Source organism: Phyllobates terribilis, unplaced genomic scaffold, assembly GCF_046119375.1.
Source record: "Phyllobates terribilis strain yellow unplaced genomic scaffold, ASM4611937v1 Scaffold_1__5_contigs__length_1240528914, whole genome shotgun sequence".
Taxonomy (NCBI): domain Eukaryota; kingdom Metazoa; phylum Chordata; class Amphibia; order Anura; family Dendrobatidae; genus Phyllobates; species Phyllobates terribilis.
The window spans coordinates 899,947,876-899,974,023 of NW_027362761.1; the positions used below are offsets into that span (position 1 = coordinate 899,947,876).

A 26,148-nucleotide genomic window follows, 5' to 3' on the forward strand; every position below is an offset into this window, starting at 1 on the left:
TGCCATGCCTGCGGTAAGCCAAAGGACCCGCAGACAGCTGCCTGCCCTACCTGTACACCCAGCTGGTAGCTGTACCCCTAACGCTAGTGGGGAAAGCCAGGTTGGTCCACCACCAGACAGTGGGCTACGTAGGTCAACCAGGAGCACAAAGGGGCAGATACCCGCTCGCTGGAGAATATAGGATGCACTAAAATTGTAAATAACCCTGTTGCCAAATGTTGAAATGTTTGCCAAGTTACCTGCATTTTTATTAATAGTGTATTTCAGTTTCTTGCAGCTACCGTAAGGACTCAAAGGTTATGGACTTTTTATAACCAGGACCTTGTATGGACTGCGTTCGGAGCCTAACCCAGGAAAGAACTAAGACTGTAAAGGACTTGGGGTAGGACAGACCCCCACCTGGTTAAGGCTCCCCGTTGTGTTGGTGATATGGACACCCGGTCACAGACCACACTGTGACCTTAAGAACTCAAGCTGTGCGTCGTCTGTCTGTTAATGTTTTATGGTTATGCATATTGTCTTTGTTTACTGTTTAGTCCCGGAGTACTAAATTTCACTAGGGGGGAATGTGTCACCCTGGCCTGGATGCCACAAGTGTAATTAAAGCTGTGTCTGAGAGCAAGGGGGAGGTTCTCTAGTCAGGGGAACATTAGCATGCAGTACCTCCTGTCTCAGGCCAGTAGGGGGAGCAGGCTGCCCCTATAAAAGCTGGTGCTGGGGGCAGGGTTAGGGAGAACTTGAAGGCCTGTCTCAGGACTGAGACTTGTCCCAGAGCAGAGCAGGGACAGACAGTTTTGTATTGCACCTAAGAGGAAGTGTGGCAGGAGGAGAGCCACAAGCCAGAGACAAGAGGCGAAGAGAACCTGTCTTGGCAGATAAAAGACTTACTTTACCAGACTTTGGTGTCTGAGGCTGGGAGGATTCTACATCCTCCAGCAGAGAACCAGTCCGCAAGGGACTGTATATTCCTTGGCCTAAGAAGCCTGGAGGCCCTGCCACAACAGAAGGGACCAGCAAAGCCGTACAAGGCTGGGAGCAGAAAGGAACCCACGTCGCAGGCCATACAGGCGAGAATACACGGAAAGCTCGGAAACATGGGCTGTTACCCTATAACGAGGAGATAGCCAGAAGGAGCACAGAAAGCACGGTAGGCCTACACCCTCACCCTGACCAGGGCCAATTTCCCCGTTGCTCTCAGACATCCAGGTCCCCTCCTAGCTGGGACTGTTTGTGGGTCAATTTACCTGTTCTAGTAAAGACCCTGGACTGCAATCTGTTGTCTGCGTGCTCCTTGCTCCTCCAGCACTATCAGCACTGGGACTCTCACTCCCATCACTCCCAACATCCACTACACTGCCCTGGGGCCGCACTCTTCCCGTGGGGAGTCACACCATCCCAGCTGCATACATCATCAACCCCAGCGGTCTGCCTTGCAGTGGCGGTTCCTAATGACCGCAAATCCACGGGTGGCGTAGTCGGACATAATCAACAGCACTTAGCAGACTACCACTGGCCTGACCACCCTGAGCCACGGAACCGGGTTGCCACTACTACTCCCATCGTTCCCCCTATTGCCCGGATCCGAGTGCCCCACGGCCCAGGGGGCGAGTCATATACACTGCCTGCCTGATATCTCTGCAGATGTGCAGATGAATTAGTCCTCAGAAGGACTGTTTGTTAAGATGGATATGTGTAATGTACGGTTTTTCTCCCTACACTACCTAATACACAAGCAAATCTCTCCCTGACGCAGCAGCACCTCTCCCTACACAGTCTGATTCCGGAGTGACTGTGACGAGCACAGCGGCGCCAGGTCTGATATACACCTGATGACGCTGTGCGGCCAGCCAATCACTGTAATGCCACAACCAACATGGCTACGGCATTACAGTGAGTGGCAGGCAATCCCTGCATGTTGATTGGCGCTCTAAAGAGCGTCAAACATGCAGGGAGGGGACCCGAGCTCCCACCAAGCAACCCCGGAAATACTCGGCGAGCGCTGAGCATCTCGAGCTGTGAGATGCTCGGGCAAGCACCGAGCAGTAGCGAGCATGCTCGCTCATCACTAGTGAGGAGCTCTAATACCTTTTATATATATAAAAAATATGCTGTCAAAATCCCAGTGATTAATTTCTTCTTTCTTGAGACATACACCTGAGAACAGATGTCATAGCTGAAAAGATTTGGAAAGTCCGGGAAAACAGAATGTTCTGAGTTTACACTTGACTGGGTGTTTTGCTACATTTCTGAAACAGATCTGAAACTGGACTGCAAGTTAAAATGGCAGCGAAAGAAAGAAATCTAGAGCCTCTTACAGCCAGAACTATGTATTTTGGCAAGTTTTAAACACCCGAGTGTTGACATACCAGGACCATATTGGACTTGCAATATGATTTTTTTACATTTCATAGAATTCACAATACCTAGACACATAAAATACTTTCAGCAGTGAAATTTAAGGTCTTGAATATGTAAAATTTAAAATTCAAAGCTTTCTAATTCACAATTTGAAAAAAGATGGAAAAATTGTGTAAATTGTTTAGAAAGTGTGTTAATTAGCAAAAATATTTGTCATTTGAAATGTCTACATATTTCTGACAAATGTATAGGAATAGCAGTCTTGGAATTGCATACAAGTCACTGCTCTACAATTCTAATGTTAGGTTGTGATCATGGGTTAATATCATTTGCTGCCCCAAGTAATAACACCTAATTAAAGAAATAGATAAAAAAATGTAGTAAAAATATTATATGTACAAGGCGCTAGACTACTGTCAACTTGTTACTTCTGTCCATGCTTACAGTATTAGCTATGTCAACTCAGCAGCATGCCATGTCAACATGATAGATAGGTATAAAAGAATGTATATGGGAAATTTATATGGGTACAACTGCATTGTCAGTATGCTGTATATGCAATTCCATTAAAGGGAATCTATCACCCCGTGGGACCTATCAGACCTCTAATATGGGCATACAGGTGATAGAAAAGTGAATCTATACTTACCTGTATGGCCCATATTAGAGATCTGGTTGCTAAGCTTCGAGTCCCCCGGACGCCAAGAAATCCCTGCCTAGTAGCCCTATTTCCATACTTACCCCACCTCCCCTGCACGTCACAGGGCCCTGTGACATGCAGTTCCCGGCCGGATTTCGCGCCTGCACTGTTTCCTCTGTACGGACGGAGCTCTTCTCCCTGCCGTCAGTGTAGTGTTGTGCACCAGGGATCTTCTGCGCAGGCGCTGGGAAGGCAGAGTGACTCACCGGCGCCTGCGCATAAGATCCCTGGTGCACAACACTACACTGACGGCAGGGAGAAGAGCGCCGTCCGTACAGAGGAAACAGCGCAGGCGCGGGAACTGCACGTCACAGGGCCCTGTGATGTGCAGTTCCTGGCCGGATTCCACGCCTGCACTGTTTCCTCTGTACGGACGGCGCTCTTCTCCCTGCCGTCAGTGTAGTGTTGTGCACCAGGGATCTTCTACGCAGGCGCTGGGAAGGCAGAGTGACACACTGGCACCTGCGCAGAAGATCCCTGCTGCAAAACACTGCACTGACAGCAGGGAAAAGAGCGCCGTCCGTACAGAGGAAACAGCGCAGGCGCGGGATCCGGCCGGGAACTGCACATCACAGGGCCCTGTGAACGGGCAGGGGAGGTGAGTATGGAAATAAGGCTAGTAGGCGGACATTTCTGGCATCCGAGGGATGCGAAGCTTAGCAGAAATAATTTAATAAAACTATTACACAGCAACCAGACCTCTAATATTGGCCATACCGGTAAGTACAGATTCACATTTCTATCATCTGTCTGCCCATATTAGTGGTCTGAAAAGTCCCAGTGGGTGACAGATTCCCTTTAATATCTTTCTAAATAATATAACACAGTATATTTGGCGCTACCACAGTCCAACACGGCTCTTACATATGTGGGTCTGCATTACTGATACCCCCTTTCTTAAATACTGTCTACTGAAATTGAATTTTACAGCTTGATCAATGAGAACATTAGTGGGTAAGAGGAGGGTATAGAATAAAGTAATGGTACTTATATACAGTTGAAACCAGAAGTTTACATAAACTATATAAAAAGACACATATGCATGTTTCTCTCAATAGCTGACATGAAATCAGATTAAACCTTTCCCATTTAGGTCAATTAGGATTACCATAATTTTTAATATTTGCAAAATGCCAGAGTAATGAGAGAGAATTTTTAAGGCATTTTTATTACTGCAAAATCAAAAGTTTGCATACACTAAGATTACTATGTCTTTAAACAATTCTGGACTGCCCATATGACGATGTCATGTGTTTGGAAGCTTCTGATAATTAGAGACATACCTGTGGATGTATTTTAATGCACACCTGAAACACACTGCTTCTTTGTGTAGCATCATGGGAAAATCTAAAGAAATCAGCCAAGATATCAGGAAGAGAATTGTGGACTTGCACAAGTCTGGCTCATCCTTGGGTACAATTTCAAGATACTTGAAGGTGCCTCATTCATTATACAAACAATTATAAGCAAGTACAAATAAGATGGGAATGTCCAGCCATCATACCGCTCAGGAAGGAGACGGGTTCTGTGCCCCTGAGATGAATGTGCTCTGGTCCGACGTGTGCATATCAACCCAAGGACAAAAGCAAAAGACCTTGTGATGATGATGGCAGAAGCTGGTAAGATTGTGTCAATATCCACAGCAAAAGACCTTGTGATGATGATGGCGGAAGCTGGTAAGATTGTGTCAATATCCACAGTGAAACGAGTACTGCATCAACGTGGGCTGAAAAGCCACTCTGCCAGGAAGAAGTCATTACTCCAAAAGAAACATAAAAAAGCCAGATTCATGTTTGCAAATGCACACAGGAACACAGACCTTAATTTTTGGAGACATGTCCTGTGGTCTGATGAAACTAAAATGTAACTTTTTGGGCATAATGACCATTTTTACGTTTGGAGGAAAAAGGGAGAAGCTTGGAAGCCTAAAAACACAATCCCAACTGTGAAACATGGGGGTGGCAGCATCATTTTGTGGGGATGTTTTGCTGCAGGAGGAACTGGTGCACTTCACAAAATAGATGGCATCATGAGAAAAGAAGATTATGTGGCAATGCTGAAGCAACATATCAAGACATCAGCCAGGAAGCTAAAGCTTGCGCGGAAATGGGTCTTCCAAATGGAGAATTACCCGAAGCATACTGCCAAAATGGTAGTAAAGTGGCTTAAGGATAACAAAGTCAATGTTTTGGAGTGGTCATCACAAAGCCCTGATCTCAATCCTATTGAAAATTTATGGGCAAAGCTGAAAAGGCGGGTGCGAGCAAGGCGACATACAAACCTGGAACAGTTACACCAGTTTTGGCAGGAGGAATGGGCTCAAATTCCGACCAACTATTGTGAGAAGCTTGTGGAAGGATATCCCAAACATTTGACCCAAGTCATTCAGTTTAAGGGTAATGGTACCAAATACTAATGAAATGTATGTAAACTTTTGACTTTACAGTAAGTAATAAAAATGCCTTAAAACATTCTCTCTTATTATTCTGGCATTTTGCTAATATTAAAAATTATGGTAATCCTAATTGACCTAAAACGGGAAAGGTTTATTCTGATTTCATGTCAGATATTGAGAAAAACATGCATATGTGTCTTTTTATATAGTGTATGTAAACTTCTGGATTCAACTGTATCTTAGATACTCACCAGCCAATATACTCCCTCCAGAAAATCTTGACATTGGTCAGGACTACATATAGTATTTAATAATACGCAGCTGCAAATATGCTGTGACTTAAGTACAACTATACCAATACTATGCAACAGCACTGGATATGGTACACAAGCCATGGAGCCATAAACCCAAATGCAAAATGTAGAACAGCTAAGAATTGATCAGCACTACCTGTAATATTAAATGAATGCACAGATCTGAAATGTCAATTGAAATCAGGAAGTATACCACCCAGATATACTTGCTCTAATTTAAACAGTCTTAAAAGATGGGTGGATAGGGGACAGAAACCTAGGAAATAGCCGTATTTCCAATTTAGGAATTGGTCAGCACTATCTATAATATTAATTGAATACGTAGGTCCAATACGATGTGGCTGTAATACAACGGTGTATATACATAAATACGGTACTTGTGCAACAGCACTCTCCAAACATTGAATACATGAAGAACAATAGTTACTATGGACATACAAATGTGAGGTTCTTAGACCACATTTTGATCAGTGTTCCAGCCCATCTACTAGTATCATGGTGACCTTTTTCATATGGGCCCTATACCAGTTAGGACCCCCTCCGGCAGCTTATATGATTGGACATTATGAATACTAAAATGTTCATTCTTTCTTTCTCATGATATCTGTTGTTGAGACAGAGTTGAAACAACACTATACACATTAGATGATTAGCCACTCGTGCCAAAATCTTAGGATTTGGCCAACGTCTATTGTGTTTGAGTGCCTTAAAAATTTCTGCTATACTTTGGGTGAGTCAACGAAAGATGATCTACAAGAACTGTAAAGTTGAACATTTTTTTTGCTATGTTTGTACAGGCAGATCTTAAGGTACCCATGCACTTTACATAGATGTTGCATCTAAAGCCCCCGTCACACTAAGCGAGATCGCTAGCGAGATCGCTGCTGAGTCACAAGTTTTGTGACGCAACAGCGACCTCAGTAGCGATCTCGCTACGTTTAACACTTAGCAGCGACCAGGCCCCTGCTGTGAGATCGCTGGTCGTGTCGAAATGGCCTGGACCATTTTTTGATCGTTGAGGCCCCGCTGGGTAGCATGCATCGGTGTGTTTGACACCTTACCAATGACCTCGTTGACGACTCAGACACACAAACACATAGGCGTGCATCGTTATACAGATCGTTACGGGTCGCTGCATCGCTGCTGCGTCGTTGGGAAGATCTGACTGTTTGACATCTCACCAGCGACCACATAGCGACACAGCAACGATCCGTGACAGGTCGTATCGTTTTCAGGATCGCTGTAGCGTCGCTTAGTGTGACGGGGCCTTAACTCTGCTAGGTTGAATGTTCCTGTGTTTTCAGTGAGGAGAGGGTAGTCACTGCTAGACCCTCTAGCATTGGCTTATCTCTTGAGAGGAGAAAAGGATCAGACATTCTACAAGCTGCACCATTCTTTCCCTCTACATCATCTGTTGAGAGTAAGTCGAAAGGCCCCCATACATAATAGATGGTCAGCTGGTCCTTCTGATAAAGTAGGATCAACTCACTATTCTTTAATGTGTATGGGGGTCTTTACAAAAGATGAGGAATAAATATTTTGACTGTAGCTTTCAAAAACTAGGCAGTCTAATCACTTGACTTTTGTATAATACGTGGACTATAAAACAAAATGTACTACACGCAACAGTACTCGGGAGACATACAGTACAGACCAAAAGTTTGGACACACCTCATTTAAAGATTTTTCTGTATTTTCATGACTATGAAAATTGTACATTCACACTGAAGGCATCAAAACTATGAATTAACACATGTGGAATTATATACTTAACAAAAAAGTGTGAAACAACTGAAAATATGTCTTATATTCTCGGTTCTTCAAAGTAGCCACCTATTGCTTTGATGACTGCTTTGCACACTCTTGGCATTCTCTTGATGAGCTTCAAGAGATAGTCACCGGAAATGGTCTTCCAACAATCTTGAAGGAGTTCCCAGAGATGCTTAGCACTTGTTGGCCCTTTTGCCTTCACTCTGCGGTCCAACTCACCCCAAACCATCTCGATTGGGTTCAGGTCTGGTGACTGTGGAGGCCAGGTCATCTGGCGTAGCACCCCATCACTCTCCTTCTTGGTCAAATAGCCCTTACACAGCCTTGAGGTGTGTTTGGGGTCATTGTCCTGTTGAAAAATAAATGATGGTCCAACTAAACGCAAACCGGATGGAAAAGCATGCTGCTGCAAGATTCTGTGGCAGCCATGCTGGTTCAGTATGCCTTCAATTTTGAATAAAACCCCAACAGTGTCACCAGCAAAGCACCCCCACACCATCACACCTCCTCCTCCATGCTTCACGGTGGGAACCAGGCATGTAGAGTCCATCCGTTCACCTTTTCTGTGTCGCACAAAGACACGGTGGTTGGAACCAAATATCTCAAATTTGGATTCATCAGACCAAAGCACAGATTTCCACTGGTCTAATGTCCATTCCTTGTGTTCTTTAGCCCAAACAAGTCTCTTCTGCTTGTTGCCTGTTTTTAGCAGTGGTTTCCTAGCAGCTATATTACCATGAAGGCCTGCTGCACAAAGTCTCCTCTTAACAGTTGTTGTAGAGATGTGTCTGCTGCTAGAACTCTGTGTGGCATTGACCTGGTCTCTAATCTGAGCTGCTGTTAACCTGCGATTTCTGAGGCTGGTGACTCGGATAAACTTATCCTCAGAAGCAGAGGAGACTCTTGGTCTTCCTTTCCTGGGGCGGTCCTCATGTGAGCCAGTTTCTTTGTAGCGCTTGATGGTTTTTGCAACTGCACTTGGGCACACTTTCAAAGTTTTCCCAATTTTTCGGACTGACTGACCTTCATTTCTTAAAATAATGATGGCCACTCGTTTTTCTTTACTTAGCTGCTTTTTTCTTGCCATAATACAAATTCTAACAGTCTATTCAGTAGGACTATCAGCTGTGTATGCACCAGACTTCTGCACAACACAACTGATGGTCCCAACCCCATTTATAAGGCAAGAAATCCCACTTATTAAACCTGACAGGGCACACCTGTGAAGTGAAAACCATTTCTGGTGGCTACCTCTTTGAAGCTCATCAAGAGAATGCCAAGAGTGTGCAAAGCAGTCATCAAAGCAAATGGTGGCTACTTTGAAGAACCTAGAATATAAGACATATTTATTTTCAGTTGTTTCACACTTTTTTGTTAAGTATATAATTCCACATGTGTTAATTCATAGTTTTGATGCCTTCAGTGTGAATGTACAATTTTCATAGTCATGAAAATACAGAAAAATCTTTAAATGAGAAGGTGTGTCCAAACTTTTGGTCTGTACTGTATATCAGGCTTGCCATTTATGACACGTAATAGCGTTAAGTGATCTATACACAGAGTCAACAATATTTTTCCAGTCTGGTGAATTAACAGGCAATTAAACTTTACTGGTTCATATTGAAAGTCACATAGCAGAAATGTTGGAAATAAGAATATGAATTGGAATGATAATTTTGGCTCTGAGCTTGCTGGCACGCTGTGAATTTACACTGCTTTCACTACTGGTATGTTATTAGCATATAGTACTCAAATTAAATATTAATAAACAACATTATTAGAATATGTCACTTTTTGTAGCTTTTAAACAAGCAATGTAACTTGTTCATATGTGTCAGAATTACCTGAAACCTAATTACTAAATTGGAGCTGGAAGAAATTCACTTGTATTTCTGATGCACATGTGCATTTTGATGTGCCACTAATCTGAAAAAGAATTGGCCAAGCCACTGGCACACGTAGCTACTCCCCCAGTACAGAATCAGAGCCAAAATGTGTATCAAATTCTCAACCCATCTCCATAATATGTTTTAAGTCACTACATTTTCATGGTAGATTACAAGCTTCATTTCTAGAAGTGACAATCACTAATATTTGCAATTTCAATTCCATTAGGATGGTACTGTATGTAAATCTACGTAGTGACATGGATTAGCTCTACTTAAATACCTTAAAAAGTTGAAATGATTTGCAATCGTGTTTAAGCACAGATTTTAGCATAGATAATGTAGATTTGTCAATTGTTATAGTCCATGAACAGCAAGAGCCTCAAATAAGTTAAAGGGGTATTCCTATCTCCAAAATCCTGTCCCAATATGTAGTAGGTGTAATAATAATAATAATATTAGAAAATACCTCCAATTAGAAATGCAGTATAGTTCTGATAACTATGTCGCTTACCCCATGTGCCGGCATTGCAATAGCATAGGTATCCATGAATACGACTACTAACAGCTAACTAATTAACACTATATCAGTGTTCGTAACCATGGATACCTAAACTACTGCAATGCCCAGTACATGGGGTAATCGACATAGCGAATGAGAACTATACTACATTTCTAATTTTAGGTATTTGCTAATATTACTATTATTATAATTATTATTATTATTATTATTATTATTATTATTACACCTGACACATATTGGGATAGGATGGTGGAGATGGGAATACCTTTTTTAGTCTATGTTATCCTTGCACCTTTACTCATGGGTGTAACTAACAGGGTTTCAGGTATAGAAGAAGCTCTAGTGCTCATCAGCCAGGGAGGCCCTTTCCTTTCAAAGGTTTTTCCACTCTAGGAATAACCCAGTTTGACGAACACTAATTCTGTGTAATGTGCACCTTGTTAGGATTTGCCGGTCCTAGCTGGTTTGAGTGGTCGTCACGTGACCACAAATATGCGATTTGCTTCCTTGTAGTCATGTGCCTACTAGCTTCTCATAGAACATTAAGAAAAGTAGATAAGAATCTAGTTGCCATGTGACTACAAGCATGCAAATTGCATACTTGCATTACGTGATGACCATTCGAGCCAGTGAGTAGAGCCAAATCCTAACAATTATTCAGCAAACTGTACTGCTTGCTGAAAGTATGCCCTGGAGTAGAAAATCCCTTTAAAATAAACATGTAGTTACTGACACTAGTGAAAAGAAGCAAAACTCAGCTGAACATGGTTATGGGACAACATTTTATTGTCTTTTCTTGGAGATCTCTGGCATATTGGTAGGATATACCATATCCAAATTTAACGCAGTAGGTTTTGGTCATGAGTTTTACAGTGGGGCCAACAACCTGCAGCAGTACTGTGTTAGAGCTGGTGATTACAATATGGATGGCGCCTAGTGTTGAGCATTCTGATACTGAAATATCGGGTATCGACCGATATTCGCAGTATCGGAATTCCGATACTGAGTTCCGATACTTTTAGAATATCGAATACCGGAATCGGAAGTTCCCATAATGCCTGCGCTCTGCAGTGTCTCTGAAGGATGACAGTGACAAGCTGGATGGCAGCGCTCAGCTTACTGTACTTGTCATTTAGTGTTAAAGGATTTATTAAAAAAAATAATAGTGTTTTCATGCACCGTCTCTTTAAAAAAGCCGGCCGGCAATTCAGCAGCGGCATAAACTGGTACCCGACAATTTACAACAGAAAGAATAGAGCATCACACATAGATTAGATAGATAGAAACATGTCAGTCACATATATAAGAAGTACAGTGATAGTGTTGATTACTGTACTTGTCATTTAGTGTTAAAATAAAGGATTTATTAAAAAAAAATTGGCGTGGGGTTCCCCGTAATTTTAGGCTCTAGCGGAGGTTAAGCAGACGGCTGGGGCAGATGTTTGAAGCCTGGGAAGGGGGTAATACCCGCGGAGCTTCCCAGGCTACTAATATCAGCCCCCAGCTGAATACCTAGGCTTTACTAGCTATTAAAATGGGGGACCCCCCCAAAAAATGACGTGGAGTCCCCCCTGTTTTAATAGCTAGCAAAGGCTAGGCAGACAGCTGGGGGCTGATATTAATAGCCCAGGAAGGGTGCCATGAATATTGGCCCCCTCCCAGGCTAGAAACACTAGCCGTCAGCCGCCCCAGAAATGGCGCATGCATAGGATGTGCCAATTCTGACACTTAGCCTCGCTCTTCCCACTGCCCTGTAGCGGTGGCAGTGGGGTAAAAGGGCTGGGGTTGATGTCAGCTTATAATGCCAGCTGACATCAAGCCCAGGTTAGTAATGGAGAGGCGTCTATAAGACACCCCCATTACTAACCCCATAGTCAAAGTTAAAAAAAAAACACAAACACCCAGAATAAAGTCCTTTAATTGAAATAAACACACAATTTTTTAATGCTCTAAATTAAACCATACTTACCATCACGCCCATTCCAGCTGAAGCCAATGTCTTCTGCGATAAAAGTAAAATAATAAAGCAACATCATCTTTATCTTTCCATGGTTCCCACGACAGCTTCAGCTCTGCTACATTCACATGACAGGCTGGATCGCAACAGAACGCAGCCATCCAGCTTGCCATGCTGCAGAGACTGAGAAGCACAGGCATGTTTGCGCTCCTCAGTGTCTGGCTGTGACGGCATCCAGATGAGTCGAGTTCATGTCCAATGAACTCAGCTCACCTCATGCATGTCACTGACAGCGTGGGAAAATTCTCCTCCTGAAACGCTGAGCAAAGGAGAATTTTCCCACGCTGTCAGTGACGTGCATGAGGTGAGCTGAGTTCATTGGACATGAGCTCACCTCATGCACGTCACTGACAGCGTGGGAAAATTCTCCTGCTCAAGCGCTGAGCGCTGGAGAATTTTCCCACGCTGTCAGTGACGTGCATGAGGTGAGCTGAGTTCATTGGACATGAGCTCACCTCATGCACGTCACTGACAGCGTGGGAAAATTCTCCTGCGCTCAGCGCTTCAGCAGGAGAATTCTCTCACGCTCACTGCAAGCGCAGGAGAATTTTCCCACGCTGTCAGTCCCACTCTGCCGGTGTATGCCGCTGCTGAATTGCCGGCTTTTCATGTCATTCTACATTATTCTTAGTTGTTTTCCTTCATGTAGAATTAACCTACAAGGAAAGAAAGGGTTTATTTTTATTCCGATATTTGTGTCTCATTGACTTGCATTGGTTTCCGGTATCGGAATCGGCGATATCCGATACTTTTTGGGTATCGGTCCGATCCAATCCGATCCGATATTTCCCGATATCGGAAGGTATCGCTCAACACTAATGGCGCCATATAACTCAGCTAGAACTAAGAACAGAGGCAGTTTGGCTGGCTAGAGCTAAGAACAGGGGCAGTTTGGCTGGTTAAAACTAAGAACAAGGGCAGTTTGGCTGGCTAGAACTAAGAGCAGGGGTAGTTTGGCTGGTTTGAACTAAGAGCAGGGGTAGTTTGGCTGGTTAGAACTAAGAGCAGGGGTAGTTTGACTGGCTTGAACTAAGAACAGGGGCAGTTTGGCTGGTTAGAACTAAGAGCAGGGGCAGTTTGGCTGGCTAGAACTAAGAGCAGAGGCAGTTTGGCTGGCTAGAACTCCGAGCAGGGGCAGTTTGGCTGGCTAGAACTCAGAGCAGGGGCAGTTTGGCTGGCTAGAACTCAGAGCAGGGGCAGTTTGGCTGTCTAGAATTAAGAGCAGGGGCAGTTTGGCTGGTTAGAACTAAGAGCAGGGATAGTTTGGCTGGTTAGCACTCAGAGCAGAGGCATATTGGCTGGCTAAAACTAAGAGCAGAGGTAGTTTGGCTGGCTAGAACTCAGAGCAGGGGCAGTTTGGCTCGCTAGAATTAAGAGCAGGGGCAGTTTGGCTGGTTAGAACTAAGAGCAGGGATAGTTTGGCTGGTTAGCACTCAGAGCAGAGGCATATTGGCTGGCTAAAACTAAGAGCAGAGGTAGTTTGGCTGGCTAGAACTCAGAGCAGGGGCAGTTTGGCTGGTTAGAACTAAGAGCAGAGGCAGTTTGGCTGGTTAGAACTAAGAGCGGGGGCAGTTTGGCTGGTTAGAACTAAGAGCAGGGGCAGTTTGGCTGGTTAGAACTAAGAGCAAAGGCAATTTGGCTGGTTAGAAATAATATCAGGGGCAGTTTGGCTGGTTAGAACTAAGAGCAGGGGTAGTTTGGCTGGTTAGAACAAAGAGCAGGGGTAGTTTGGCTGGTTAGAACTAAGAGCAGAGGCAGTTTGGCTGGTTAGAACTAAGAGCAGGGGTAGTTTGGCTGGTTAGAATTAAGAGCAGGGGTAGTTTGGCTGGTTAGAACTAAGAGCAGGGATAGTTTGGCTGGTTAGAACTAAGAGCAGAGGCAGTTTGGCTGGTTAGAACTAAGAGCAGAGGCAGTTTGGCTGGTTAGAACTAAGAGCAGGGGTAGTTTGGCTGGTTAGAACTAAGAGCAGAGGCAGTTTGGCTGGTTAGAACTAAGAGCAGAGGCAGTTTGGCTGGTTAGAACTAAGAGCAGGGGCAGTTTGGCTGGTTAGAACTAAGAGCAGAGGCAGTTTGGCTGGTTAGAACTAAGAGCAGGGGTAGTTTGGCTTGTTATAACTCAGAGCAGAAGCAGATTGGCTGGCTAGAACTAAGAGCAGAGGCAGTTTGGCTGGCTAGAACTCCGAGCAGGGGCAGTTTGGCTGGCTAGAACTCAGAGCAGGGGCAGTTTGGCTGGCTAGAACTCAGAGCAGGGGCAGTTTGGCTGTCTATAATTAAGAGCAGGGGCAGTTTGGCTGGTTAGAACTAAGAGCAGGGATAGTTTGGCTGGTTAGAACTCAGAGCAGAGGCATATTGGCTGGCTAAAACTAAGAGCAGAGGCAGTTTGGCTGGCTAGAACTCAGAGCAGGGGCAGTTTGGCTGGCTAGAACTCAGAGCAGGGGCAGTTTGGCTGGTTAGAACTAAGAGCAGAGGCAGATTGGCTGGTTAGAACTAAGAGCAGGGGTAGTTTGGCTGGTTAGAACTCAGAGCAGAAGCAGATTGGCTGGCTAGAACTAAGAGCAGGGGCAGTTTGGCTGGTTAGAACTAAGAGCAGAGGCAATTTGGCTGGTTAGAACTAAGAGTAGGGGTAGTTTGGCTGGTTAGAACTAAGAGCAGGGCCAGTTTGGCTGGTTAGAACTAAGAGTAGGGGCAGTTTGGCTGATTAGAACTAAGAGCAGGGGCAGTTTGACTGGTTAGAACTAAGAGGAGGGGCAGTTTGGCTGGTTAGAACTAAGAGCAGGGGCAGTTTGGCTGGTTAGAACTAAGAGCAGGGGCAGTTTGGCTGGTTAGAACTAAGAGCGGGGATAGTTTGGCTGGTTAGATCTAAGAGCGGGGGCAGTTTGGCTGGTTAGAACTAAGAGCAGAGGCAGTTTGGCTGGTTAGAACTAAGAGGAGGGGCAGTTTGGCTGGTTAGAACTAAGAGCAGGGGCAGTTTGGCTGGTTAGAACTAAGAGGAGGGGTAGTTTGGCTGGTTAGAACTAAGAGCAGAGGCAGTTTGGCTGGTTAGAACTAAGAGGAGGGGCAGTTTGGCTGGTTAGAACAAAGAGCAGGGGCAGTTTGGCTGGTTACAGCTAAGAGCAGGGGCAGTTTGGCTGGTTAGAACTAAGAGCACGGGCAGTTTGGCTGGTTAGAACTAAGAGCAGGGGCAGTTTGGCTGGTTAGAACTAAGAGCAGGGGCAGTTTGACTGGTTAGAACTAAGGGCAGGGGCAGTTTGGCTGGTTAGAACTAAGAGCAGGGGCAGTTTGACTGGTTAGAACTAAGAGCAGGGGCAGCTTGGCTGGTTAGAACTAAGAGCAGAGGCAGTTTGGCTGGCTAGAACTCAGAGCAGGGGCAGTTTGGCTGGCTAGAACTCAGAGCAGGGGCAGTTTGGCTGGTTAGAACTAAGAGCAGAGGCAGTTTGGCTGGTTAGAACTAAGAGCAGGGGTAGTTAGTTGGTTAGAACTCAGAGCAGAAGCAGATTGGCTGGCTAGAACTAAGAGCAGGGGCAGTTTGGCTGGTTAGAACTAAGAGCAGGGGCAGTTTGGCTGGTTAGAACTAAGAGCAGAGGCAATTTGGCTGGTTGGAACTAACAGGAGGGGTAGTTTGGCTGGTTAGAACTAAGAGCAGGGCCAGTTTGGCTGGTTAGAACTAAGAGTAGGGGCAGTTTGGCTGGTTAGAACTAAGAGCAGGGGCAGTTTGACTGGTTAGAACTAAGAGGAGGGGCAGTTTGGCTGGTTAGAACTAAGAGCAGGGGCAGTTTGGCTGGTTAGAACTAAGAGCAGGGGCAGTTTGGCTGGTTAGAACTAAGAGCGGGGATAGTTTGGCTGGTTAGAACTAAGAGCGGGGGCAGTTTGGCTGGTTAGAACTAAGAGCAGAGGCAGTTTGGCTGGTTAGAACTAAGAGGAGGGGCAGTTTGGCTGGTTAGAACTAAGAGCAGGGGCAGTTTGGCTGGTTAGAACTAAGAGCAGAGGCAGTTTGGCTGGTTAGAACTAAGAGGAGGGGTAGTTTGGCTGGTTAGAACTAAGAGCAGAGGCAGTTTGGCTGGTTAGAACTAAGAGGAGGGGCAGTTTGGCTGGTTAGAACAAAGAGCAGGGGCAGTTTGGCTGGTTAGAGCTAAGAGCAGGGGCAGTTTGGCTGGTTAGAACTAAGAGCAGGGGCAGCTTGGCTGGTTAGAACTAAGAGCAGAGGCAGTTTGGCTGGTTAGAACTAAGAGGAGGGGCAATTTGGCTGGTTAGAACTAAGAGCAGGGGCAGTTTGGCTGGTTAGAACTAAGAGCAGGGGCAGTTTGGCTGGTTAGAACTAAGGGCAGGGGCAGTTTGACTGGTTAGAACTAAGAGCAGGGGCAGTTTGGCTGGTTAGAACTAAGAGCAGGGGCAGTTTGACTGGTTAGAACTAAGAGCAGGGGCAGTTTGGCTGGTTAGAACTAAGAGCAGAGGCAGTTTGGCTGGTTAGAACTAAGAGGAGGGGCAGTTTGACTGGTTAGAACTAAGAGCAGAGGCCGTTTGGCTGGTTAGAACTAAGAGCAGGGGCAGTTTGACTGGTTAGAACTAAGAGCAGGGGCAGTTTGGCTGGTTAGAACTAAGAGCAGAGGCAGTTTGGCTGGTTAGAACTAAGAGGAGGGGCAGTTTGGCTGGTTAGAACTAAGAGCAGAGGCCGTTTGGCTGGTTAGAACTAAGAGCAGAGGCAGTTTGGCTGGTTAGAACTAAGAGGAGGGGCAGTTTGGCTGGTTAGAACTAAGAGCAGGGGCAGTTTGGCTGGTTAGAACTAAGAGCAGGGGCAGTTTGGCTGGTTAGAACTAAGAGCAGGGGCAGTTTGGCTGGCTCATTGGCTTAACCCCAGCCATTTCCAGCAGTTATGTATTTTTTTAAACATGTGGCCTTTCATTCTGTACAGATGCAAGTTAAATAAAAAATAGCATTCAGCATCAGATTGAAAGCCTTATAAATTTCCAAGCTATCTTTGATCTGACACCTCACAGAGTTTCTAAACTCAGGGTTACAGTAAAAAAGTGCTATATCATTTCTGGAGCTGGAGATCATGATAACGATTTCGTACTTTTTACATTCTGTTTATTGACCTGAGGGTGATGTTTGCACAACCATGCAATATAGAATGATTTAACAGTAAAAGCATCTGTATCGGAGAACGATAGATCTCATCATTTATCCCTAAAACGTGCACAGCTTTGGCCTTTGCTGGGCAATTTGTCACTTTTTTTCATGGTCATTCACATAGATTTCACAGATAATTCCCTGTGAGTAAAACATGTAGATTGCTATCAGGTTGGAGATTAATGGGAAAGACTTGAGGATAAAGCCTTTGATCGGCAGAGGTATTTGACATAGATTCTATTATCTTAATCAGGATTATGAGTTGGGTAACAGGTGTCACATTTCTCTACAATGCTAATAGCACATTATTACAACATCAGTGTGCTCTGTCACAGTGTATCTTAATCTTATCACAAAGCACATGCACCTCTTTGCAAGCACTACTTGGTTACACATGCACATCAAATTATAAAACAGGAGGCGTCCACATGGGGGTTAGAAATGTATCTCATTCAAAATACCATAGGCCATTTATACATTCATATGATGTCTTCTTTAGGATCTTGTCCCATGCAGTTTTGTTTTTATTTTTTCTATTTTCTATTTCTTTCATTTTTCTTCACAGTAATAATAATATTTTTTGACCATCAATTATTGAGATGGAATACCAATCCTGCAGCTATAAGGTCTAGTTGACATTCATCCTGAGAACTGTGTTGGGGTTTGTCTAAATCCCTGAAAAACCAGATTCAGATTGAACCCCCTTTTGGAGCCTTAGCTAAGCCATTTACTAAAATGCATCAGACCGAGTCACTTTGGTCTCTATTTGGCCTCTGTTCACCTAAACAAACTGTATGTTTTTTAGATGAGCACAAAAATATGGTCTATCCTGTTTATTTTGGGATTTAGATGGGAAAACCAACACTGTATAAATGTCAACCTAGCCAAATTTTAAAACCTATAGCTTCATGCCTGGTCCACCATTTCCAAAAATTCAAATAAACACTATGAGGGCTTATTTATTTTCTCTCCTAATTCAGGGCCGCCAGTCTTAATGAATCAGGGCCATTGTTCTCGTCAGCACATCGCCCAGTGTAAACCGAAGATGTGCTGCCGATAACATGATATGTATGGGGACAGAATGATCTACTAGTGATCATTCTAACCCCATCGTTCTTCGTCAGCCTGTGTAAAGAGTAGATTGTTGTACATGGAAAAAGGAAATAGGATCTCAAGAAATTCATGATGGAATTCAGGGTTTGTGGAGTTATGTTGATGTTCCAGAATTGGATTACATGATATTGGAATAAATGTTGATTATTTTATTCAATAACAAATGTGGATTGTTGTTCATGGAAAAACAAATAAGTCATCCTCTGAAAATAAGCCCAAACCCATTTTTCGGAGCAAAAAATAATATAAGACCTTGTCTTATTTTCGGAGAAACACAGTATGTCCTTCAGCAGGATAATGCCCCCCTGACACTTTGCAAAGATAATTCAGGAATGGTATGAGGAAGGTGACAAAGAGATCAAGGCTTTTCTCATGGATCCTTTACATCGGGAGCCATTCGGCAATATGGCGTATAAATTGCCATTCATTACACATCCAATGACATGTTTCAATCATAGGGATGAACAACTGTTATCAGTTCTCACTTACTTTGCATATTCTTGATGGCACTTGTTTTGTTTGACCTGCAAGATGTTGCTGCTGACCAACAATGATTTTTTGGCCCCGACAAATAAGTGCTGCTTTTTTATTGGCTAATCTCTACTCATTTATTACCTAATGTTAACACAGGGCAGTAATTGCTCAGCCAGTTATTAACTCATATTAAATTACTATTAGCCTCTTAAGTCCACAGATTTCCATCCGGTGGAACCTCTATGGTATGTTCTGAGTTTAAATGGATCTGCTTCTAATATCTTGGCACTAGTTACCCTAAGACACCTTCAGGGATCCTCAACTCTTAATCAAACGGTACCTACACAATATGAGGCAGGTTGATTTAATGGTATTCTTGCTTGGTATGTGTATGAAAATTTGCTTCCACTTGTCATGGCACAAACAATTTTTATATTTGTGTTAACAAAGGAGTCCAAACATTGACCCATTTCTGCTGAGAGTGGTAATGCCATGTACAACTTGGAATTGTCCAGTTACTTATGCATTATTCTCTAGTAGGGGGACACCAAGAGCACAAGGTAGACCAACACATTGAAAAACATGGCATACTGCTCAGTGGTACTCTACTTTTATAAATGCTGGTGTAAATTCTACTCAATTTAGATCCATTTTGGCTCTCAAGTCTTGCTTTACTTCCCTAAGAATCTCACTGCTCTCCTACTCAATACAGAATAATCATTCAAGATAGAAGATAATTGCCCAAAATTGGAAATGTGATCATTTTTAATTCTCCCTAATGAACTATTTAATTATGGATCTTGATTGCACCCATCAATGAATGTCCTCCAGGTTGCACTGCATTTTAGAAATGCTAAACCGTTAAAAATAAACTTAAATTATTTAGTTATCGTCTTTGAAAAATATGTGAGCAATGTTGTCAAAAGTGTGTAAATATGTCACATTTTAATTAATTTGATAAATTGTAATAACTTTGTAACATTTATCACTTTACAGGGTCAACCTGGGCCTCAGGTAAGTAAAACGATACATTTATTTCATACCTTGATTTTAGATATTTAGTGAATTTATCGCTGTGCTGCTTTCTTTCAAAAATCTCAGCTGCTACCATTTTTCTAATTTCTTTTGTGAATTTTTTTCTATGTTGCTTACAATGACTTACATGAAAACCACATTGAGTCATCTGACAATTATATTAACTGTAAATGAAATCAAAAGACAAGGGTTGTCATTACAACATTTCATTACACTGATTTGACTCAACACAGAGTCCACAGCAAGTCCCCCTTAAACATTAGGGTAAAGTCAGCCAAACTTTCTGATGTATATGGGGACCTTCTTCTGTGTATAGGAGGATAAAAAAATAGCTGTCTTCTGACAGCTATCTTATGGGTGTGATTACCTTAAAGGGGTTGTCTAGTCCCATGTTGCCAATGAACTATTCTTGGGACAGTTCAATATCAGATGGATAGGAGCCTACATCCAGCTCTCCTACCAGTCTCCTAGTAGACTAAAATAATGGGCGCTCAGTTATAGTACCCAAAAATGGCGACTACTAACTGTGCATTCTGGGCCCACTCACGGTTTATGTCCAGACCACTGTGGAGCCTGCTAACAGTTGATATCAGTGGGGGAACGTAGTGTCATTCTTCCATCGCTGTAATATTGATGACTTATCCTAAGGAAAGGCCATCAGTTTCATAGTCCTTCACAACCCCTTTAACATTGATCATATGAATGATACTTAAAATTGCCCCCCTTTTATCTACTGTGATTTGTGACAATGTGGAATAGTTAATTGTAATGGTGCAGCATGAAACTGTCAGCCAAATGGGAAAGCAGAGTGAGCACTAAGTAATAACAGTCACGGCCAGCATAATGTAGAACAATGGTGGTTTATCCCATGACCCAATCAACATTGCAGCTCCTTAAGATTATTTGGGTGAAAAAAAGTAAAGAATTTTATATTTTTATGTATTTGGCAGCATCGGTTTTCTCTGTGAATACAGCTTTTGTTCAAAGTTAGTCTTAGGCATTAAAGTTTTGTACATGTCATCCAGATATTTGTAGCTGTGGGATTCAGGAAGAATAATCAACCCTCAATGTAATTATAAGATGCTGGCAGTGGCATGCTCCAGTACATTCTGGACACCATAAGTATTAATAAATGATAATATTGTTTTTATTCAGCAATGGAAATGTAAAGAAAAGAATGTTTCTGTAGGGAAAGAATGATTCTGAATAAAAAGCTAGAATGATTGCTCACAGGTTTGCAAAGTAAAACAGAAATGCTAAAGTGTCAGAACCACAATACAATGGCACATAACTGTCCCATGACAGCATGCTTTGAGCAGACAAATTAAAGGGGTTGTCAAAAAACTAATATTGATTTTCATCCTAAATGACTATTTATTATAAATTCTAATAGTTTTTCTAATATGCTTTAATTTTAAAGTTTCTATTGTTTCCTTCTTCAATCTGCTTTATTATGATGACATTCTGTTTGAGCATCCCCAGTCCATGCTGGGGTACTCAAATGGGACAACATCAAAGGGCAGAGGCTGTGATCACGGACATAGTCTCTGTCCCAGGGCCGGACTGGGACTGAAAATCAGCCCTGACACTCAAACCACAGCCGACCACATGCAAATCGCTGCTTTTAAATCGGAGTGTGGGTGCCTGTGCCTATGCCCCATTACCCCGCTGATAATTTTTGGTTTTGAAAGGGGGAACCAGAATTAGGACTTCTTCTGTGTATGCCCCTAGCTGCAGGAGGACCTAAGGTCAGCGCATATTCTAATAATTATAATTTATACACTCAGCCCACCCTATCTCTTAGTTATAGGGGTTTCTCACCCAGTACACATTTTTTGTCAGCAGTGCGGCTCGCTGAGTACTAACAGAGTGAAATATTGGGATTCGGCTTTACCAGGCGGTTCAGCCAGTTGTCACGTGACCATATGTATGTGATCTGCCTAACACATTCTCATCACTTCTCATCCAATGCTTTTACTTTTCTATTGAGGGAAGCAGATGAGAATGTGTTTTGTACAGTGAGGCCTCGTTCACACTGGCGTATAACACAGCTGAGTGCTGTCCAATGTTTTATCGGATAGCTCTCGGCCCAATGTTATACTATGGGCGGTGCAGATCTGCGTTGTTCTCTATAGACCAAATCATTCTGCTATTTGCAGCAAGCTGCGCGTGGCTCTGGAATTCGGATCACCCGTACAAGTCTGAAACATCGGACTGCACTCAGACGTCATTCAAGTACAGTTTCATGTAAGCGGACACAGACAATGGAGGACATGGAGAAATTCAGCTCTCCGTCTTCTCCACACCTGTGATATGACGCTTATGTGAGAGAATCAGATCACTGTAAACTGATTCTGATCAAACTCTGATTGAGTTTGATCAATGTCATTACCATAATCAATCTGATTATCTGGCAATCATCGATCGTGTGAACCGATCGTGTGATCGTGTTATCACCACATAAAGAAAAAATTAAAGGGGTTGTCCCTCTACTAAAATGGCCAGTCCTCCAGCCAGTGTTGCTCCAGGAGCTTATTTTGCCAAGAAGATTTGATTTATATAGGGATTGATTGTCCAGCACTTATAGAAATCATATGTTCTTGGACAAATAAGTTCCTGGTGCAAAACTGGCTGGAGAACTGTCCATTTTTAGTAGGGAGAAAATGTAATCATCATCAGCCCCAAAAGTCAGCCAGCAGCCAGTTCTGGACCAGAGGAGGGAAACATGAATATATAAAGGGGTTGTGCACTACTTTAACACTGATGACCTATCCTCAGGATAGGTCATCAATGTCTGATCATTGTTGGTGCGACACCTGGCACCCTCCCCGATCTGTGGGGAGTCAGGAGTCACAGCCACACAGATCAGACATTGATGCCCTATCCTAAGGATAAGTCATCAATGTTAAGAGTGGACAACGTCTTTAGAATTACTAAATGTGTCTCTTTGCTGGGAAAGAACACGAACTCACCCAGTGACCCAGACTGCTGCAGATTACGGCAGGAACGACAACACACTGCGGCTGACAGCTGGTCTGGAGTGGAATAGACGGCGGCCGGGGGCGTACAAAGAAATCATGAGGCCCCATAGCAAAAGTCCTAATAGCCCTGCACATAGTATGAAGGCCCCACATATATAGTCCTGCACATAGTATGATGACCCCGCATACTACTTATGCGGGGCCATCTTATTATGTGCAGGACTGTATGTGGGGCCATCATACTATGTGCAGCACTGTATGTGGGGCCATTATACTATGTGCAGGACTGTATGCGGGGCCAACATACTATGTGCAGGACTATATGTGGGGCCATCATACTATGTGCAGGACTGTATGCGGGGCTATCATACTATGTGCAGGACTGCATGCGGGGCCATCATACTATGTGCAGGACTGTATGTGGGGCCATCATACTATGTGCAGGACTGTATGCGGGGCCATCATACTATGTGCAGGACTGTATGTGGGGCCATCATACTATGTGCAGGATTGCATGCGGGGCCATCATACTATGTGCAGGATTGTATGTATTGTAAACTAGGGTGTCTGTTCTCATGGGGTGCACTTAGATAGTACCGGACGGCCTGCCTAATCTAATAGTAGGGGCGTAACTAATAGGCTGTAAGCCGGATACTGTGCACTACACTGGTGTGAACAGTGCCCTATACAAGCCACTTTTTGTGAAATTTTAATACTAAACAGTCATCCCCTCCATGAAATGGTAGGTTGTGAGTGATCGTCTCATCAGTATATTGCACCTGTACAGCCGCCATCTTTGTTATATGGGTTTGCTGCTTCCTGGTAGTGCATTAGGTCTGAAGTACTGAGCAGGTAAATACTGCTGCTTTTTTGCTGTGTTTTTTTCTTGAATCTTGGGGGAATTTTAATTCTTCCTATTGTGACTTTGTTTTTTGTGTCTAGTCCTTTGTACTGACCACACACATATTTGTACATGTAGATGAGATCTCCTCTGATGCATCGTTTTTCTAAGCAAAGCAAGCCCAACTTTTCCAACCCCTCATCATATGAGAGGACTTCCATCCCTTGTAATAATCTAGTTGCCGCCTTTGAACTGACTCTAACTTCTGAATATCCTTTTTAAAATGTGGAGCCCAAAATCGGTTCCCATATTCTAGATGTGGCCTCACCAGTGATCTATAAAGGGGTAACAGTACATTGGGATCGCGGGATTTTATCTCTCTTTTTGTACATCCTAAAATCTTGTTTGCTTTTGCAGCTGCTGCTTGACATTGAGTACTGCTGCTCAGCTTACTTGTAACCAGAATACCCAAATCCTTCTCCTGTTCTGTAGTCCCAAGTATACTCCCATTTAATGAATATGCAGCAATAGGATTACTCTGTCCTAGGTGCATTTGTGGCACCCCAGGTCTGGTCGCCACAGTGGCAGCAATGTCATGTCTGAGAGCAGGTGGGAGGTTCCCTGGTTGGGGACAATTAGCATGCAGCACCTCCTGCCTCAGTCCAGGGAGGGGAGAAACCTGCCCTTTATAAACTGGATCTGGGGCGGGGTTAGTCAGTCAAGTGCCAGAGAAGTTCCAGACAAGTTGCAGATAGGGACAGGTCAGCAGCAGGCTGAGGAGTCCCTGTAGGCAGAGGAGGAACACGAGGCCAGGAGGGGAGCTAGAAGAGCTCAACCTGGCTAGAGACTTACAAAGCCGGACACTGGAGTCCGAGGCTGTGAGGGTTATAAGCCCAGCAGCAGAAAACCACCACGCAGGGGACATCAAGTCCTCTGGCCCAAGGAAGCCCGGAGGCTCAGCCACACGAGAGCTACCACTACTGCCCCGGAGGGGTGAGAAGTACGGAAGGCCCGAGTCGCCAGTCATACGGGTGAGAACAACACGGTACACTCAGAGACGTGGGCTACCACTACACTACAGCAGGATAGCCAAGAAAGAGTGAAGTCAGCACGGTAGGCCTACAAACTCCCCCCCGACCAGCGGGATTTCCCAGTTGCTCTCAGACTGACCAGGCCTCCATTGTTAACCTGTATTCCGGACGGGTCCCTTAATACCACCAACAGTAAAGACCCTGAATTGCATGACAGACTGTGTGTGGTTACTACTGCTCCCGCGCACCATCACCACCAACATCCCTATTTAGTGCCGTGAGGCTATACTCCTCCAGTGGGGAGTTATACTATCCTCTGCTGCACCCACAACACCAGCCTCAGCGGTCTGCCCTGCAACGGGGGTTCACTCTGACTGCAATCCACGGGTGGCGTAGTCGGACATTCAGCATATAGACTGCCATTTGGGTTGACCGCCCTGGGCACGGACCGGGTCCCCGCCACGCAAGGACTACAACCCCCAGCATCCACAACGGGTCCGGTTCCGGCTATCCCCACACACACACGGCCCAGGGGGCGCGTCACATTACTCTACATTTATCTACATTAAACTTCATCTGCCAAGTGTTTGCCATTCAGACATCTTATTCAGATCATTTTGAAATACCGTAATGTCAAGATCAGATTTTAATATCCTACATAGTTTTGTAACGTCAGCAAAGACTGACACTTTACTCTCAATCCCATCCCCAAAGTCATTAATAAAAAGGTTAAAAAGAATCGGTCATAGCACAGATCCCTGCGGCACCCCACTGCTGACTATATCCCCATTTAGAGAATGTACCATTTATGACAACTGTTTCCTGTCATTTAGCCAATTCCTTACCCATCTGCATATACTGTAGTTACCCCAAGTCCTTGCTTCTGTAGCTTCAGTATAAAGCTGTTATGTGGTATGCCTTTGTAAAGTCCAGATAAATCACATCAGCCACATTACTAACATCCAGATTTGCACTTACCTCCTCATAGAAACCCAACATGTTGGTTAGACACGACTTATTTTTCATGAATCCGTGATGGTTATCATTTATTTTATTGTTCTCTGTGATATAACTCTGCAGGTCATCTCTTATAATGCCCTCAAAAACTTTGCACACTACTGATGTAAGACTTACTGGGCGGTAGTTACCTGGATCTATCTTCTTACCTTTCTTAAATATTGAAGCATATTAAAAAAGGTATTAGATTATTATAATAAATAGAGAGACATTTAGCATTGAAATCAATATTCGTGTCGGATCACTCGTATAAGTTTGAACACTGTATAAAGAAATACACTGGCTGCACAGTTATTAGGCAATTTATATTTTCGATTATTAATTTTACTATTGAACAACTACAGTCAATCCAAATGGTTAATAAATCTGAATATTTAAGATGGTAAAAGTGAGATTTTGTCTTTCTTAGGAGAATACCTATGTGGGTAGAATTATTATGCAACTAAAGGAAAAATGTACATTTTCCCATCTCAACTGTTTATTTTCATCTGGTATAGTGAGAATAATAACCAAACAACTCAAAATGTACAAAAATACTTTTCTGATATTTAAAAAAAAAATAAGTGA

At 43.6% G+C, this 26,148-nt stretch overlaps 1 protein-coding gene across 1 annotated transcript in view; it reads left to right on the top strand.

Moving 5' to 3' along the window:
* COL25A1 (collagen type XXV alpha 1 chain) overlaps positions 1-26,148 on the top strand; it is a 686,464-nt gene that overhangs the window by 374,474 nt on the left and 285,842 nt on the right. The window contains exon 5 of the mRNA XM_073640961.1: positions 19,673-19,690. Coding sequence (XP_073497062.1) covers positions 19,673-19,690 — 18 coding nt within the window. The remainder of the gene's footprint in view (positions 1-19,672; positions 19,691-26,148) is intronic.